The sequence below is a fragment of the Crocodylus siamensis genome, chromosome 4 (assembly GCF_052110815.1).
Source record: "Crocodylus siamensis isolate JL-2025a chromosome 4, ASM5211081v1, whole genome shotgun sequence".
Lineage (NCBI taxonomy): Eukaryota > Metazoa > Chordata > Crocodylia > Crocodylidae > Crocodylus > Crocodylus siamensis.
The window spans coordinates 158,034,054-158,052,918 of NC_143398.1; the positions used below are offsets into that span (position 1 = coordinate 158,034,054).

The window sequence follows — 18,865 nt, forward strand, 5'->3', positions numbered from 1 at the left end:
CAAGAGGGTGTCATGATGTGTAATGACACAGCAAAATCCTGCTAATCATAAACCAGAGATTAATTCTAGTGACCACAAACCTCTCAAAGGCTGAAGAGTACACACTGCAAAGACGGCTTGTAATAAATCTTTGTTATTTCCAAGATAAATTTGAGTACACATTAGCAGTGCAGCAAGTATGTGACATAGGTCAAAACAAAACCTAATCAAATGGATCAGAGGCTTTTCTTTAAAATTGCATCCATTTACTTCCACGATAACTACTAACATTCAGTCAGATCAAATGAGCAAGGTCAGACTGAACACTGACTTACTAGCTCTAAAGTAAAATAAGCAGATTCAGAGAGTCAAAAGTCTCTCTCTGCCCCAGAGTCTATCTAGGAATTTTTGTGGCTTCAAGATCACTTAAAGTAGTGCCTTACGCTGTTGTGTGAGAGATTCATTCAGACAAGGAGTGAAACTGCCCCTGCACAAATTATAGCCCAAGACAGACAAAGAAGATACTAGGAGAAACAACTCATCTCCAAGTCTCTTTCAAACCACAGTCACTTGTAGTGGTCTGGCAAAACTATATAACAAATGTACATACAAAACAACCTCAACTGACATGGTCCTCTTGGCTATCAAGGGTCTTCATTTACACGCAACACAAAACTGTGTCTACAGCTCAGTTACATTAGCCCCCTTCCAGAACACAACTGTTCTTAGGAGACAGCTGGCACAGTCCACTCTCAATTAAGACCTCAAGGCACAGCCTACCAGATTCCAACAAATCTGCAAATTCTTCTAAATACTTTGTCACAAGGACACGAGAAAGACCAGACGACCCTGGACTTACTCAAAAATTATTCCTTTACAAATATTAATTTGCACAAACAGCCAAGAACTGGAGTAAGAGTTTACACACACAGAGATGGGAACTTTCCTCCCAGGGCAGATCAGAAAAAGAAACTCCACAAGGTAACAAGTTCATACTTATCTGTGACTCAGCCATGCCATGGTAGAGGTGTTTGAACAGGACTGTTCTTTCCTCTGGCCTCATCCTTTATGTTCCTATTGCATCCTATGGCAAAATCCTGCTCTCATAATTGCGCCTGTGCAGCTTATTGCCACAGCAGTGATTGTGATGTCACAAGTAGAGCATTATGATTTCATAGCAGGATTGCAGTTTGCCTTCCCCTCCCATCGGAGGTAGCCAAGTCCATGTTGGTATTTCAACAGCTTTAGCAAATCACAGGGTAAGGCTGAGAAGCACATGCCAGGTAAGGAGATTTATGATTCAGCCAGATGTACCAGAAAGTCTTTGCTTGGCACCAGATTTCCTCTTGAAAAGCACCACAGTTGTAAAACTGCACCCCATGGCTGGTAAGAACATTGACTGTTACAGAGGCAACGTGATAGATCTAATCTGAGGGCACGACAAGGTTCAGTATCTTGCTGGAAACATTGCAATGCCAGAAAAAAAAAAATCTCCCCAGGTACACGATAATGTTTCTTTTCGGCTCTCCTTACTTTCACTTGCATTTTGAGAGGTGCCAATTGTAAAGGCCCTGCGAGTCCCAAAGACCCCAGCTGTGATGGAAGCAACATTGGGCACACCCAAGAACATGCTACTGTTCAGTGGAAAAGACAGTGGGAAACTGCAAGAGAATTTAGCTACAGTGATTATGGGAAGAAAGAAGAAGTCATATAACTCAGATGTGTGTTTTAAAGGAAGGCCAAGTAGCTTTTTCTTCCTTGTACATGTCTCATGCAAGTCTGGTATCCTGAAATCAGCATTCAAATCAAGGCGTCAGCTAAAAGAATAAAACCAGGAAGAGTCCAAGCTAACATAGCTCAGGGATGAAGGAAAGACCGATTTCTAATATACCAATAACTTCATTTTACAGTGTGGTTCAGTTCACATTATAGATCAACAAACTTGGCAAAAGACCATTTTAAGACAAAGTCATTGACCTTGACTGGTCAATAGGATAAGAACAACTATCGCAACATGATGACATCAGCCTGAGATAGATTATTTCAGCATCTTTTTGGCTAATTTATCAGACACCACAAAATAAAGCATAGATCTTTTGTTTTGTGAAGACAGTTGTAGCTGATAGAGAGTAAAGATGTGCAGACTTTTAAACCCCTGAATATACAACAATTTCTCCTGGTAAGGCTTACAGACCCTTCAATACTCAGTTTGTGCTAATGGAAACTGTACCCTTTCAAAACACTGCTGTTTAGACAGCTGATTTCTCTCTGCATTTATTTTCTTTTGTTCTTTATTACCAAGAATTTTTTAAATAAACAAAACAAGGTCTTCACGTTCAAGTGTTTTGCATGCTCTTGCAGCTTAGCCTCTGTTTTGTTGTTGTTGGTTGTTTGTTTGGGGGGCGGGGCATGATTTCAGAAACCCAAATCAGGAGAGCGTGCAAAAGGCACTGAAGACATCAAAGCATGAGAAACAGAGTCTTTAGAGGAAGTGGAGAGGGGAGGATATGCAGTTGAATTTGCCTTTTAAATTAAAAAATGGAAAGCATCTCTTCTGCTTTCTTAACACCACAACCTAGAACTCTAAATGAGTGTAATGAAGATAAGATACCCATGCTCAAAGCTACCTTTAAATGGAGACATTTTAGAGTGATTATTCAAAACCTGATTGATGTCCCAAGCACAGACAAGAACAAACTCTAGTTCACCTGCCTACCCGCCTAAAGCAGAAGCGCTCAGTTGTAAATCATTTCTACAGTGCTTAAAAACAAGGTTTTTCTCTAACCTCCACCTAAATGCATTTTTACATTCAACAGCCCAAATGTGTTAAGAAGAGTCTCTATAAGGCTGAATTGTCATCAAGCCATTGGATTTTAGCAACTACTTAAGTGTTATCTAGGCAGGTCTATGCTCAGATCAAACCCATGCTGGAAGCACAGTCTGTATTTTTCAGACACCTTTAAGTCTTTATTGCTGCAAGCAGACTGTTTTCTATCGAAGAACTGGGACTTTCTGATGCTTTTAAGACCTATGGGACAGGCCACAACAACCTTCAAATGACATGAGCGCGTCTCCTTGCCTTCCAGTGGGAGCTGGGTACTTTATTTTTATTATTACACTGTTTCCATGGCTAGTCTGCATTTGCAAATCAAGATGAAGCATTTCTTCCTCAGGGAGGCAGTGGCTTTGAACTGCAGATCAAGCGGAATTTACAATCCTTCTGATGTCTGACTGCAGGATGTAGCTACACAGTACTTTGTTTCTCAACTATTCACAAGTTTAGCCTACTTTAAAAAAAATCCTCCCCCTGTCCCCAGTCCTTCCCTTCTCCCTCCTGCAAAATCTCCCAAATCCTGGACTTATTGTTACAGTGTCAGATCCAGCCTTCTGAAGTTCAATGTTTTTGACTCTCTGCATTTCTGGAGCAGCAGCTCACACCATGCTGACATTGCTACATAACCAATTGATTCTGAAAAGACCCAATCATCTCAATGTAAAGTCATCCAAGCTTTTAAAATGGGCTCAGAACTGCTTTGAGAGACTGAGCTGCCATCTCAATTTAGGCATCTCAGTGAGACAGTCCAGCTCTGCGTGCAGACAGACAGACACATGTCAGCCCCGCGGGATTCAGGCACACACTGTGAATTATTAACGATCCCCGGTCAGCAACGATTCATTTTTAACAAAACCTTGAATTCAAGGTTTCTGTTGCACTGGGGCCAAATTTAACAGCATTCTATAGAGCAAGGCTGCCCCTCCGGACTGCAGCAGGAGCTGTCTGTCATTGGGAGACAGCAGCGCCTGGCTCCTTGTCAACAGCTTTCCATCAATCTTAACCAGGCTTTTTTAGCAAAGGAAACATTTAATCAGCATCAAGGAATCCTGGCATGACACTAAGGAAATGAGGATCCAGCAGGCGGAAAGAGCCCCTCCCTCTGGAGCTGACACATTCCCTTTGCCCTCCTCTCCCCAAAAAATCCAGGGAGGAGGAAGAAAAAGGGCTGGGGGAGGGATGGGGTGAGTAACATGCCAAGGAAGCTGACAAGATGACTTTTCTTAATGGTCTGCTGCCATAAAGAAAAGGAAAAAAAACCCTATTGATCATTTTACTGAGACTGGAAAATAGAGATAGAAGCAGGGGCTTTCCAGTTATCAGAGCATGGCCCTATAACTGGGATCACAACAGACCATGCTGCCCATACCTCAAGCAATACAATACACTGCACAAGGAGGAGAGGACCACAGAGTCCTCTGTCTGATTGAAGTTATCAGCCAAAGAGTCAAATAAAAGTGACTTCTTAACAACTATTTATGATCCAACTATGATCTAATTATGTTAGACAGAAGGTTCAGGCTGGACATCAGGAGATATTACTTTACAGTTAGGGCTGCCAGGCTCTGGAATGGGCTCCCAAGGGAGGCTGTGCCCTCTCCTACCTTAGGGGTCTTCAAGATCTGGATAGGTTACAGGAGTGGGCTGACATAAACAAGATGCATTTCAATACCGACAAGTGCAGGGTGCTGCACTTAGGCAGTAGAAACCAGCAGCACTTATAGAATGGGAAACTCCCATCTTGAGAGCACGGAGGCAGAAAGGGATCTTGGTGTCATTACTGACTCCAAGATGAACATGGGCCGGCAGTGAGGTCCTGGTTGGTAGGGCTGACCGGACCTTGTTGTGCATCCACAGGTGCATCTCAAGTACAGCCAGGGAGGTGATCCTCCTGCTCTATGCGACGCTGGTCAGGCCACAGCTGAAGTACTGCATCCAGTTCTGTGTGCCCCATTTCAGGAGGGACGTGGCCAGTTGTGGCCTTGGTTCCACCACGATCCGCTGGCTGAGAAACTGGCTCCGTGGTCGGACCCAGAGGGTTGTAATTGATGGCAGTCACTCATCGTGGTGCCCTGTGACCAGTGGGGTCCCTCAAGGCTCTGTCCTGTGACCCATACTGTTCAACATCTTCATTAATGATGTGGACATTGGAGTCAGGAGTGGACTGGCCAAGTTTGTCGATGACACCAAACTTTGGGGCAAAGCATCCACGCCAGAAGATAAGCGGGTGATCCAGGCTGACCTGGACTAGCTCAGCAAATGGGCAGACGAGAACCTGATGGTGTTTAACACCGAAAAATGCAAGGTTCTCCACCTTGGGAGGAAAAACCTGAAGCACCCTTATAGGCTCGCCAGTGCTACGTTGGATAGCACTACAGAAGAAAGAGACTTGGGGGTCATCATTGACCACAAGATGAACGTGAGCCTGCAATGCGATGCTGCGGCTAGCCAGCATTTTGGTCGCTTTACTTGCATCCATAGATGCTTCTCGAGCAAATCCCGGGACGTCATTCTCCCCTTGTACTCGGCCTTGGTGAGGCCGCAGCTGGAGTACTGCATCCAGTTTTGGGCTCCACAATTCAAAAAGGATGTGGAGAAGCTTGAGAGAGTCCAGAGGAGAGCCACGCGCATGATCAGAGGTCAGGAAAACAGATCTTACGATGACAGGCTGAGAGCCATGGGACTCTTTAGCCTGGAAAAGCATAGGCTCAGGGGTGATCTGATGGCCACCTATAAGTTTATCAAGGGTGACCACCAGGATCTGGGGGAACATTTGTTCACCAGAGCGCCCCAAGGGATGACGAAGTCGAACGGTCACAAACTCCTGCAAGACCGTTTCAGGCTGGACATGAGGAAGAATTTCTTTACTGTCCGAGCCCCCAAGGTCTGGAACAGTCTGCCAGCAGAGGTGGTTCAAGCACCTGCATTGAACACCTTCAAGAGTAAATTGGATGCTTATCTTGCTGGGATCCTATGACCCCAGCTGACTTCCTGCCCTTTGGGCAGGGGGCTGGACTCGATGATCTCCCGAGGTCCCTTCCAGCCCTAATGTCTATGAAATCTATGAAACATTGAAAGGGTCCAGAGGAGGGCCACTCGCATCCGGGGACTACAGGGCAGACCCTACATTGAAAGCCTGCAGGACCTAAACCTGTTCGGCCTTCACAAGGGAAGGCTGAGGAGGGACCTGGTGACTGTCTATAAACTCACCGGGGGGAGGGCCAGAAGGGTTTAGGGAAGACGCTGTTTCCCCTAGCTCCCCCTGGCATGACAAGGAACAACGGACACAAATTATTAGAGTAGGTTTAGATTAGACATCCGCAAGAGCTACTTCACAGTTAGGGCGGCTAGGAGCTGGAACCAACTTCCTAGGGAAGTGGTGCTGGCTCCTACCCTGAGGATCTTTAAGAAGAGGCTTGATGACTACCTGGCTGGACTCAAATGAGTCCAGTCTTTTCTCCTGCCCAGGCGGGGGGTCGGACTTGAAGATCTACAAGGTCCCTTCCAACCCGACTTCTATGATTCTATGAAGAAGAGGCTGGACAGATGTTTGGCTGGGGTGTTATGACCATGCACTCGTTCCTGCCCAGGGCGGGGGGAGTGGGGTGGTGGTGTCAGACCTTATGATCTGTTTAGGTCCCTTCCGACCCTAAGCACTATGAAACTATCCTGCCTCCCCTCCACTCACAGAACTAATAGTCATGTGTATTATTCAAAATAAACCGAATTCACACAATTAAGAAGAGGCCTACTGTCTCACCCGTTCCATGAAGGACAGTAGCACTGAAGACTCAATTTTGTGGAAGATCCCAAGGGCAGCTACTGAATCCTCCAGGCAGGGGAGCTTTGAGTACCAGTGAAGTTACACTTCAGCCGCCGGCCAGTCGGACAGCATTCTGAAATGGGCACCGAGGGTCCCTGCCACACCACCAGACTGGTTATACAAGTGGGATCAGACTTAAGACAAGGTTAAGTCATTCTGTGTGGTCAGCATGAACGAGGCAAAAGTATCCATTCCACGAGGTCTCTACTGCACTCCCCTGACAGCAGGAATGGTTTTCTATACACACAGCTTTTCAGCACCAGACATGGCTTTTTCTAGAATGCAAAATTAATAGTCTTTTACAGGTGAAGAATCTGAAGTACGGTTTATACTGCTTGCCAAGGCCACACGGGAATTCCCACTCCTTATCAATGGTCTTATGCCACCGGCCACTTAAATGTTTAAATCACAATTTCCTTGAGTCAAGCTGCAAGTCCACCTATAATATCCAGTGGAAAAATACACACGACAGATAAACTGCATAAAATATTTGGGGTTGAAGGGTGTAGGGAGCAAACCAAATGGAGACCAGGGTAATTTGGAAGGGTTATCCAACCCCCCCAGTTCACTGCTTTTGCTTCCCAAGAAGTAACCCAAGGTGCTAAAAAGTTTTATTTCAAACTCCCCATAGACCCCAAACACCAGGCTGCAGCAGCCTTTGCTGAGGTGAGGCGGATAGACACTGGCAGCACAAACAGGGATATTGGAGATCTTTGTACAGCGAAGGCTCTGCCCCCTGGAAGAGCTAACTAACTGCTGCAGTTTCTCTGCAGGTGCTGGCTACCTCATGACAAAAGCAGGGAAACTTCATGCTGTATGAAAAAGCTGCCAGGAGGCAGGAAGTAGGCCTGTGCAAAGCAGCTAGTATTCACTTCAGATTTGGCCAATTCGGGGGACAGCGATTCAATTGGGAGATTTGAATCACTGTCCTGAATTGATCTGGAGATTTGGCAGCAGCCAAATCTCCAAATCAACCAGGCCAGGCCTATCCCCTGCCCCTTCCCAGCCCAGCAATGGCTGCCCTGCCTGCCCCAGTTCCCAGCACTTGGGGGGGGAAAAAAGCCCCAGCTCAGCAGGTGCTGCTGGGCAGGGGGGTGGGGGGGGCGTGTCAATCCCTGCTGTAGTGGGGGGCTCTGCACAAGCCCCCAACCCCTCCCCCCCCAGCTCCCTTACAGGTGCTCCACACGGGCCAGCTTTGGCTCTTTAAGGAAAAAAAAGAAAAGTGAAGAAACCCCAGGACTCACCACTCCTGCCAGCAGGCAGTAATCCCTGCTGCCCCATGCCATGTGGGGGACTCTGCAGGAGCCCCAACCCCCCAGGCTGCACCAGGAGCAGCAAGTCCAAGGACTTTTCTCTGCTTTTTTTTTTTTCCTTAAAGGACCGGAGCCCCAGCAAGCAAGGCAGCCACGGGGGGAGTGGGAGAGCAGCTAGGGGTGTTGAGGAGGCTCATGCAGAGCCCTCCATGCAGCGTGGGGGGCAGTGGGGATCACCCCCCACCCAAGGACTGCTCGAATCATCAGAGCTCTCCAAATCTTTGCCAAAGATTCAGAGAGCTTTGAATCCATTCATACTTTTAAAATCAGGCCGAATCTCCTCCAAATCAAATCACCACCCAAAGCTTCACACAGCCCTAGCAGGAAAGCCTCCACTGCCCCCCACCCCCACACTGAAGAGAACAAGCCCAACAAATTCAGTTTACAACCAGGAAGAGGGAAATACAAGGAAAAAAAAAATAGAAGAGAAAGAATTGATGAAAAGCCACAAGCACGAGATGCAATGGCAAGGCCCATCATACCTTAGGATGCCAGATGGCAAACACTTTGTCTGAAGAGACCAGCAAACTGAAAGCACATGTTTTCACACATTCAACCCTGGCTCCATCTGCAGCAGCCTCTGTTGGAAAGTGTGCTGGGACCTGCTGGGGCTGCCCGCTCCCAACTGCTCCCCCCGCCTTTTCCTCCTCCGTTACTGCCCTTCAGCCACTCCACGTTCCAGGCCCAAATGTCTCTCTCCAAGCTGGTTTGAATTAGCTTCTCCACAAATAAATCCTACAGAGCTCTCCCGATTCTTCAGTGCCATCCAAATCTGGGAGCCACCGGCCACATTCCCACCAGCCTCATTTCGTTATTTGTCAGGAGAGGCACCCGTCTGAATGGGGCCTTGCTCCCCAGCTGGAGCTGCCAAGCATTATGACAATACTGACAGCATTGGCCCTGCTGGACCGCATGGAAGTAAAAGCCAAAAGCTGCTCCATGCACCCAGTTCTACATCCTACTGAGGCAGAGAAATGTTCACTCTGTTCTTTCAGTAGAAACCCAACTCCTTGGCCATAATAGCCAGCGACACTCGCTTTTTTTATGAGATCAGAGGGCTGGAATCGGCTTCCCTTCCTGCACATTTGCACAGCAGCTGTCAGCACTCGAAAGTCAAGGGAAGATAGGCCTAACCCCTCCAACACCACTGACCCCTCTGCAGGTACTGCATTTCCATGGCCTGCTCCCACCTCCAGTAGGCACTCCAAAGTATCTCCTAACTTCTGACTTGCTCCAAAGTCTCTTCCTCTTGCCATCTTTCCCATCTGTGCATGGACCTGCTGGTTCTATAGTAAGTTTTTCTAACTATGCTTCTAAGTCTGGCAGCTTCAACATCTCCCTTACCTTTCTTCCAAAGATCCTAATTGCCAGCATGTTCTCTCTCATTCTTTCTGTTACACCGACTTCCAGGAGATCGAATGCTGATATTTAAGCATAGCCTTGTGTGGCTGCACTGGTAGTTTCTTGTCCCTTCCAGTCTGGGCAAAGTTGGGTCCTATGTCATTCCATGCAAGTTGAGTCAAGTATTACAAGGGGCTTCCTAAGCACGGGCCAAGCAGAAAGACAGGCTGATCTCTAAACCAGATGTCACAAGGCAGGTGAGAGACCTGGAGGGCAAGTCATTTTTGTGCCATTTTAAAGAGGTGCCAATGCCTGCTCTAAACACAGTGCAAGAACTGCTTAGCCAGACTCCTCCAGGATCCAATTACCCTGAGCTGAGCCAGGGCTGTAACGACCACACAGAAAAGGGTGTTCAGTGAGGAAACAGCGTGCTGGATGGATTTTTAAAGACCTAATTGGCTAAAAACATGTCCTTCTCTAAGCCACTCTGCAGCAAGAGAGTAATTACAAGTAAATTTACAAGAGTGATGACAGCCTCCTCAGCACTTTGAGTTATTTTGGGATGTTTATGCACATTGCCTGATGTGTGTGTGGTGCTCCCAAGCTGTAAAATCATTATATTTAGGCCTGATTTTAGTCTGAAAGATCAGTGTGTTGCAACAGACTTCCCATTTGCACCACTGAGCGACTGCAATGCCTGTATCTGGGCAAAGCATTGTCTTCCTCACCACTGCTTGCAAGATGGGGAAGAGATGCAGGATGAGAGCCACATCTTCCTGGCAGAGGCAGGTCCATAGTCCAGAAGGACCCCCGGATTGTCCACTAGGTTGAGATTTAATCCTGTAGTCCTTACTCAGGCAAGGCTCCTACTGAAATCCATAGGAGTCTAAAGAGTAAAGGATCAGGTCACAGGGCCTTCCCTGCAGTTGTTGTCTGTTACATATCTGTAAAGAAGGGCCTTGCATTGAGACTGGGAGTGAAAGTCAGGCCCTGTCAGAATTAGTTTGCTTTCTGATCAAATCTGTATTCAGCTGCTAATGCTAAAACCTCCTGTCCTGTCAAGGTGAAAGACATTTACTTGAGATTTGGTCTTGTAATTCAGTGTGATCAAAAGGTGGAAAGGGTCTGAAGACACATTGTTAACACCTACCCTGGCTGCTGGTGCCCCAGTGCTATTGGACACGTGCACCCTGCCCACTCATTGTAGTAGCCGATACAGCTATAGCACAATGGGCACCCAAAGCACCCATATCAACAAGACTAACCAAGGTCAGCTACTGCCCTCATCATGTCAATGTGTATGGGAGTGGCAGCTGATCTCCAGGCAAGGGCACTGGTTAACTCAGTGTTGCCATCATAGCCCAAAAGGAGGTATCAGGGTGTCACACTGGGTGTCAGAGGACTAGTGCTGAACTCATCAGATACAGGAGATGTGATCTTTTGGAGGTGCCATGTGTTCACAAACCCCATGGGAACGAACTGGAACGGCAGAAGTTAGGTACATACCCAGTTACTGACACAGGACAGCCTAGGCAGAGACCCAGCTTCGACTCAGCGTAAAACACCCAGTTCCTACACCAAGCCACAGGGGTATAGGCACACCTGCAAAGTCCAAACCCTTGCTGCTCTCGGCCAGGGCTCTTTTCTTCAGCAGAAGGTGCTTGGCTGGCAAGGCAGGGCCCTCCCATGTTTGAGAGCAGGCCAGCACTGGGTGTAACCAAACGCTGCTTATGTTCCTGCCAGAGCACTGTACAAGCAAGTCATATTCAGCGAGGGCTTGACAGCTGAGCAAGCCAGGGCTGAATTCAACACATGTGAGCTGGCAGGGAAAAGGCCCACCCAGGGAAGCTCCCTCATATCAAACCCCTTTTCTTACACTAGACCAGCAGGAGTCAGCGTTCCACCTCTTGCCTAGAAGTTGGAAGTCATTTTATTGCCCTTGAGTAAAATGCAGGAGGTGGCATCACATGCCAAGCCACAAGGATGCTCCCAGCTCCTTCGACTGAGCCAGCAGCTTCTAAGGCAAGCATGCTCCATCCATGAGACAACTCTCCATACCCACACACATCCTTGCACATGCACCATGGGATTATTTTGGCCTCACATGACCAGCAATAAGAGATCCTGCTACTGACTGAGTTGCATCCTATAGTGCCTCAGGCCACAACCCCAATCTCTGAGGTGACTGTTGCTGTGGTACCCAAGCACTGGCTCTGCTGATACAGGAGGTAGACCACAAGAGGTGAAAAAAGGCTGCAGTGAAACGGTAGGGAAAATGACTCCCTCTGTAACTACTATGACAAAACCAAGACAGGCTGCTTTTGTCGACTTGCTTTTCCACCAGGTGAGATCCGTCTTTGACAGCAAAAAACCTAGTTATTTGGAAAGGTGATGCTTCCCTTCCCTCCTAAAGAGAGACAAAGCCTGCCAGAGCCTTTGAAGCTCAAAAACGATGACAGCATCACTGGAGAGTAAAGCCAGGGAGGGCAAGAGACCTGCCTGGGAACACATCCCATCACCTTGGCACTTACTGCAAAAGGATCCTCACACGTTGCTTTGTGGATAATGCGTGAAGGCCCATTTCAGACAGAACAGAAAAATCAATGGCCAAGCTTTATTTCTGGCTCTAAAATCCTGCAGCCAAGCACAATGGGAGCATTCAAAAGTCACGTGCTTCTGCTACCCGATGGCAAAACAAGGACCTACTTACATTTATGAAAGCAAGTAAAAACCCAGATTCAGTTAAAGAGAAGGGAGAGAATAGCTCAAAGCAGCTTGCCTTGACTTTGATGTACAATGGCCTAGCTGCAAACAAATCACCTTCTCTGCTGAGAGGGGGTGATTTCTTTGTAGAGGAGCCTTACTTCTCTCTCCTCTACCAAATGCTAGACATTGGCACAGGCCTGCCACATCACAGCCACTTGGCACAAAGAGTGGCTGGGTCTGCGTGGTTGCACTGATGGAGATGGTGTCTAACAAAGGCTGCCTGTGGCCAAAGAAACAACTCAACTCCACTACATTTGTCTGCATTTCCACACCTTAAGCAGCAAAGGGCAAAACACCCCAGGTTTGTATTTAAGGAACCAAGCCTGTCAGCTGCATCACCCCGACTCTCTCCAGAGCCACTGCCTGACAGCCCCTGTGCAAAGCCAAGCTGACAGCTCCCATTAAACTTCACACACCAAGTGAAAGAGGTCACTTTCCTTCAAGGGCCTGTGGAGCCAGTGGTGCCACAACACCTATAGGATATGACAGACATGATACACCAGGATGCTAGACAAAAAGGCAATGCAGGACTCTCGTCTGCAAGAGCAGGTCCATGAGGCCAGGCTGGCTGGCCTCGGAGGTGCCCGTCAAAATGCTCCCTTGAGTCTGCCCGTCAGAAGGGAGCCACCTCTCTGCCCCTCGCACCAGGCTGCCCTGCGGTCCCACAGGACGCTGAGCTCATCGGGACCCATGTTGGCGGCTCGACCTCGATAAACCTTTGCTGGCTGCTGCTCCAGGGAAGCTCCCACAGCTGGAAGCATGTCACCCCCCGCCAGCTTCGGGCCTACCAGCACTGCTGTCTACCCACCCGGGCACTGTGCTGCAATTCTCCACCAACCCCACGGCCTGCTCCAGCCCGGGGACTCGGCCCGACTGCCTCTGCTGCCCCAGTCTGCGGCTCGCCGGGAGCATCCCCAGGGCAGTCAGGCCCGGGGCAGCAGCGGTGAGGGGAGAGAAGAGGGGACAGCCACTGGCAAAAAGTGGACCGCTGCGGGCGGAGGTGTGACCCCTCGGCCGGGGCGCCGCGGGCAGAGCGGGCCAGGCCCTGCTGCCGCACGGAGGCCGCCGCGGGAGGGGTAAAGGACACAGGGGATCACGGGGGAGAGGGAGGCGCGGCTACCCCCGGCCCGGCCGCTCCTCACCCGCCGCTGCCGCCGCACGTTCCGCACCGGGTCCGCCTCCCGCCGCCAACCCGGAAACGAGTGCAACCCGCCCGAGCCACCAAGCGCCGCGGCCAAACAAAATGGCAGCCCCGGCGCCCTCTGCGCATGAGCGCCGCTGCGCCCCGCCGCCGCCGCCGCCGCTGTGACGGACCGGGTCGCCCAACTGGCTAGCGCAGGAGAGCTTCCGGTCGCCATATTGGGAAGGGGAGGGAGCGGCGCTGGCGGCCATATTGGAGGCGTCAGGAGACATGGCGGCCATCTTGAGGAGATCACGTGGGGAGCCCGAAGCGCGGCCGGCATGTTGGGAAGGTCATACTGCAAAACAGTGACCTTCCCAACATGGGAGCCTGAAGCGTGGTAGCCATATTGGGAAGGTCAGGCCTCAAGGTCTTGGGTATGGTGAGCAAGTTAGACTGCCGGAGGCAGCCCTGCTGAAAGTGGCAGGTAGGTCTGCGTGGGGAAATATTGGAAGATTGTGATAAGAATAGCCGAGTGTAAGAAGCAAACAAACGAACCGGCGCCATGTTGGAGAGGTCACGGGGGAAGACAGTGTAGCCATGCTGGGATGGTCACAGAAAGGGGTGGTGTCTGAATCGTACTGGGAGGTGCCATGTTAGGAAGGTCAAACACAAAGTAGTGGTGGCAGCCATGTGGGGAAGGTCACGTGGCCTCGAGCAGTCCGTGTAGCCAGGCTGAATTGATCACTCCTATTGGCTCCGCGGGACAGCCGAATGGCGATCACGTGGAAGTGCCATTAACTTAAGCCGCACTGCGGTGGTGTTAGACAAACCATAGTCTGAGGCAGGGGAGCGGTGGTCCATGTTGGGAAGGTCACTTTGACTCCTTTCGGCTGCCGTACTGAGGGGCGCACAAAAATGGCAACTTCCGGCTATTTTCAGAGGGTCACGCGGAAAGACGGCTGCTACAGCCATATTGGGGTGGTCATGTGGCCGGGGGTTGGCCGCCATGTTGGGAAGGTCACGGGGGAGGCTCGTATTTTTTGTCATGCTGGGAAGGTCTCTTCAAAGTACCATCCCGCCTGACTATGACGGGAAGGTCACCTCATCCCCTGCCTACAACGGAGGGTTTCCCTAGGGTTCCAGCCTGGCAGTGGCCTCAGCTGGTGGACTTCTTGGCTGGCAGCAGGAGCCCCAGCAGAGCAGGCCCCAGGCCTCTGGGCTGCACCACTACTGCCACTGTGGCATCTGCGCCCGCAAGCTGCATGCCTGGTGGGGCCTCAAGCTCCTTCCCGTGGTGTGCGGGCCCCAGCGCACTGTGGCTGGCATGGCCAGGCATGCATGCAAGATCTACAAGAGAAGCCCAGAGGTGCCCAGCTGGAGCTCACAGTGCTAAAAGCATGCAGTGCTGCTGCCCACAGCTTCCTGAACTCCCTGCTCCAGGGCCACTGCTCCAGCGCTTCTCCGTCAGCAAGAACCAGGTGAAAGCAGGGAGTTGGTGAAGAGCGCCTTACAGGGGAGGAGGGCTGCTTTCACTTGATCCCAATGGCCCAGTTGGCCCAACAGGAAAAATCTCCTTTCCTTGCCTCTTGCATTGTTTCTGGACTGTCACAGCTACAACATCACGCTTGTGCTGCTATAACGTGAAAGCAGCGAGCTGGCAGTTGCTGAGGCTGTATTAAATCCAGGAAGGTTGAGAACTGCTGGTCTAGGTGCATGCATGTGCAGGTACACTACCTTCTGGGGCAGAGGGCAGTTCCCAGGTTGCCACCACTGGGACAGCGCAAAGAGCACAGCAGGGCTAAGGCCACTTGGACAACCTCCCCCTCTTGTGAAATGCACTGAGGGCAGCAGGGTAAAAAGGGACTTGAACTTTAAAAGCAGGCCTTAAAAGATCTTTTCTTCTCTGTCCCCACCTCTGGAAATGCCAAGCCACACAGATCCCAGTTTATCCTCCACTGGGCAGGCTGAGCAGACTGCAGTGGTCAGGGGTGATGATGAGGAATTCCTGCTAGGCCCATCACCCTTGCCAGGTTCTGCTGGAGCCTGTGCTGTTATGTAGCACTTAGTACACCAGAGTCCTGAACCAGCATAGGTGCTCTATGATGCCACTGCAATGCCAAGAGCAAGCAGTTCCCTAAGCATCCTCCCCCACTCCCTCTGCACTACTCTTCTGATGACAGAAGGAACAGATGAACTGCCCCAGTGAGACTGGAGCCTGCAACTCCCACTGGGCTTTGCATGACAATCAGGCTCCAGCATGACAATTGGGCTCCTGCGCCACAGCCTGGCATTTGTCCTCACCCCAGAAGTACCTAGGCTAAGAGCTCCTTGCTCAGCCTTTCTGATGCCTCACAGCCAGGCCAGGCTGGTAAGTCCCTGTGATTCACTAGACACAACTGAGTGGACAGCGCTTGCTTTTATTTCCAGTTCTTCTTGAAACCCTTCCTCAGCCTTAAGTGCTTCTTAGCAAGATAATAACAATTGAAGGGCAATGACACAGACCCCAGGATGAGCTGGGCCCAGAGGGCAGGGGATAGCTTACATTCCACACTACGGGGACATGCCCCCGCTCAGTAGAAAAGTCACTGTACAAAGCTCCATATGGTACAAGGTTCTGTCTTTTTGTTTTCTTTAAAAAATAAATTTACAATTAAAGAGCATTTTGGTACAAAATATATACATTCTCATGTAAGGTCTGCGAGACCTTATGGGGGTGGGAGGGGAGGAACAGGGGGAAGGAAAGAGAGACCCTTAGCAGTGAAGGAAACAAGACCCTGAATATAGATAGATAGATAGATAGATAGATAGAGACAGAGAGAGAAAGCAGGGGACAATCTCTGAGCAGACAGACAGAGAGAGCAGCTGTCAAGGCAGACAAAGATGCTCAGCAGAGACGCAGGGTGGTTGTAGAGCCAGAAAAAAATACAGGAACAAGATGGAAGTGCAGGAAATCCTCCTTGAGACCCTCCAGCCCTGTGGTGACCTCCCAGCCAGACAACCCCTGGTGCTACCTCCCCTGAGGGGGAGGGAGGCAGAGGTTTCCCCCTGGACCAATCTCTGCAGCCCCCCAGGGGTTTGTAGCTGTGAACACAGCCCCTGCCCTCTCTTTGAAGCCACACCAAGAGAAGGGGAGGGAGGGAGAGGCAACTGGCTTCACTGAGTGGATGGAGCCAGTTGCTGCTGTGGCAGTGGTGGGGACAGGGACCTGGGGATAAGAGGAACAGGGAGGGGGCATCAGGGAAAAAGCCGGGTCTCAAGGCAATGGGCTCAGACACCTGGGGCCCGAGAACAGGAATTGGCTTTAGTTCCTTTAAAAGACATCCCAAGTGCCAGCCCTCTGAGATGCATAGCATTGGGTACAGGGCCCTGGGAGAGACTGCTCCTGGGTGGTCAGTGCAGGGGGACCAGCCTGCTCTATCTGCCCCCATCCTGGGGTCAAAGAGCAGTGGGAGGTAAATCAAGACGATCAGCTCCCTCCCTCCAGGTCTCTGCCTACCAGAGGTGGAAAGGCAGTGGTTGAGCCTTGGCTGGTCTGATCCTTGGCTTCAGCCTCCATCAAGAGGCTCCACACTGCACCCCCACTCCATGGCCTTCATCCTGGGCTCTGTGACACCACTCCATGGGCTCTGGGAAGAAGCTTCCCCCACCCCACTGCTCCTGCTAGCTGCAGTGTAGCTAGCCCTACCCAGGACCCCCAATCCTGACACTGGCTTAAGAATCAGGAGCTATTCAAATCCACCTCTGCCAGGACCTCTGGGGATGGGGGACACAGCCCCCAGCTTCCTTTCTGGACCAGGAGAGAATCTTCCCCCTGCCTCTTTCTTGTTTCAGTGAAAGCTGAGGCTCCTGCAATCACATGACTCCAGGGACTCAGGCTTTTCAGACAAAACACCAGTCAGCCCTGCTGTGCAGCTCAAGGGCTACAGCAGTGTCCAGAGCCATGGGGCTGTCCAAATGGCTGAGATCTTTGTGCTGAGGAAACCCATCTGCCCTGGGCAGGAAGCTCAGATCAGAAGAGTCCATGGGGCTGAGCTGCTGAGACAGAAATTGGCTGGCACAGAGTAGAAGGTCATGGTTCTGTGGGGCAGGGGCAAGGAGCAGGAAGGGGGAGAACACACTGGAAAGGAAGCCCAAGGTGTGGGGCAGGATGAGCCCCACCCCCAGCAGCTGCATCAGGACAAGAAGGCTGGAGGGAGCTGGGCTTGTCTTTCAAGCAGTGTGGGCTCCTGCTCCCAGCTCTGTGGGTCTCATGTTCCCTTCCCCTGTGGTGACTCAACAGGACACATGAAGGGGTCTTCACAGCAGAAGCAAGAATGCACAGCTGTGCAGCCCAAGGGTGGGGAGGTCTGTACCTGCAGCCAGAGCCACATGGGGAGCACGCCCTGCTTCCCACTAGCGACCCACAGATGCCACCCATATCAGGAGGGTCCCCCTTCTCCTTGCAAACACCTGGCATTTTCTCAGAGCTCCTGAGACAAGAGGGGTTGGGGATCCCATGACCTTTAAGAGGCTGGGTGACAGCACAAGATCCCAGGGGAGGGAGGAGGGAGGGAAACAGAGCCAGGAAGAGGGGCACCATGCACAACTGTGGGAAAGAAGAGATAAATAAAGGGAGGGAGAACAGGGACTGGGGGGGAAGGGGTACAGTGCCCCCCCCATCACCCCCTGGGGCAGGGGAGGCGGCTAGAATACAAGCACCCCCCAACTACGTGCTGTCCCCAGCTCCCGCCCACCCATTGGCACCACTCACAGGGGGCAGCCTCTCGTGCTCACGCCAGCGTGACACGGTACTGCACCCCTGCAGAGACCAGGCACCACCCCCACCCCACCCCCAACAGGGGAGGGGCATGCACCTACAGTTCAACAGATCCCGTAAACCCAGGCGGGCCGCGCCAGGCCGAGGATGCCGCAGCACCATGCCTGCTCCAGCCCCTGGCACCAAGGGGCACGTGGCCAAAGTGCTTCAGTGTGGCAGGGCAGGGCTGTGCCAGCACCCCGCATTGGGGCAGCAGGACCCCATGGCTCTCACTGGCTGCTCGGCTCCAGCTTGTAGGAGAGCTCAAAGAGCAAATTCTGATTGTCGATCACCTGGAATTGGCGCACGTAGGCCTTGGTCTGCAGCTGGCTGGGCGACGACTCCATCTCCAGGCCTGAGGGGGAAAAAGGGTTCAGGACCCAGCAGAATAGACCCCAAGGGTTTAGGAAGCCACCAGCAGCCCCCTGCAGCTGGGAACAGAAGTTGCTGGCTGACTCTGCCCCAGAAATCAGCCCTGCCAGCTGGGAAGGCCTCCCTGAGAATGGGGATAGTCATGCTGGTCTGGGTGATACCATCTGCAAAGAGTCACCACCCAAGGGCCAGTGTCTCTTTGCTACTCAATTTTGCAAGCTTCTGGTTGGTCTTTTGCCTCTAACCCTGTTGCCCCAGAGCTGTCCTGTTAGCTGCAGCCTGTCTGACAGCTTGGACAGCACACGGCAGGTTTAATCAGTGTAATACCATCAGTTTTGAACATCAGTGGGGGTTACCCCAGTGCCGGGGCAGACAGATGGTCAACCAGCCGTGGGACATCACCAGGTAGACACTATTACAACTTGCTGCTGGGAGGCAGCAAGCTAGTCTGCCTTGCAAACACTGCTCCTCCAGGATAACCTGTGGACGCACAACACCTACACAGGTGGACCTTATCCAG

At 51.1% G+C, this 18,865-nt stretch overlaps 2 protein-coding genes across 3 annotated transcripts in view; both read right to left on the reverse strand.

The window, feature by feature from the left end:
- Positions 1-13,364, reverse strand: part of WIPF2 (WAS/WASL interacting protein family member 2) — a 30,485-nt gene extending 17,121 nt beyond the window's left edge. Inside the window, exon 1 of one of the 2 annotated variants that reach the window (XM_090044473.1) lies at positions 13,198-13,364. The gene's annotated coding sequence lies outside the window, so the exon portion shown is untranslated. Of the gene's footprint in view, positions 1-8,430; positions 8,454-13,197 lie in introns of those variants that run through there. The other variant, XM_090044474.1, reaches the window with a different exon arrangement.
- A 1,585-nt stretch (positions 13,365-14,949) lies between these two features.
- RAPGEFL1 (Rap guanine nucleotide exchange factor like 1) overlaps positions 14,950-18,865 on the reverse strand; it is a 33,930-nt gene continuing 30,014 nt past the window's right edge. Inside the window, exon 15 of the mRNA XM_090044476.1 lies at positions 14,950-18,328. Within this exon, the coding sequence (XP_089900602.1) occupies positions 18,204-18,328 (125 nt within the window). The 3' untranslated portion in view covers positions 14,950-18,203. The remainder of the gene's footprint in view (positions 18,329-18,865) is intronic.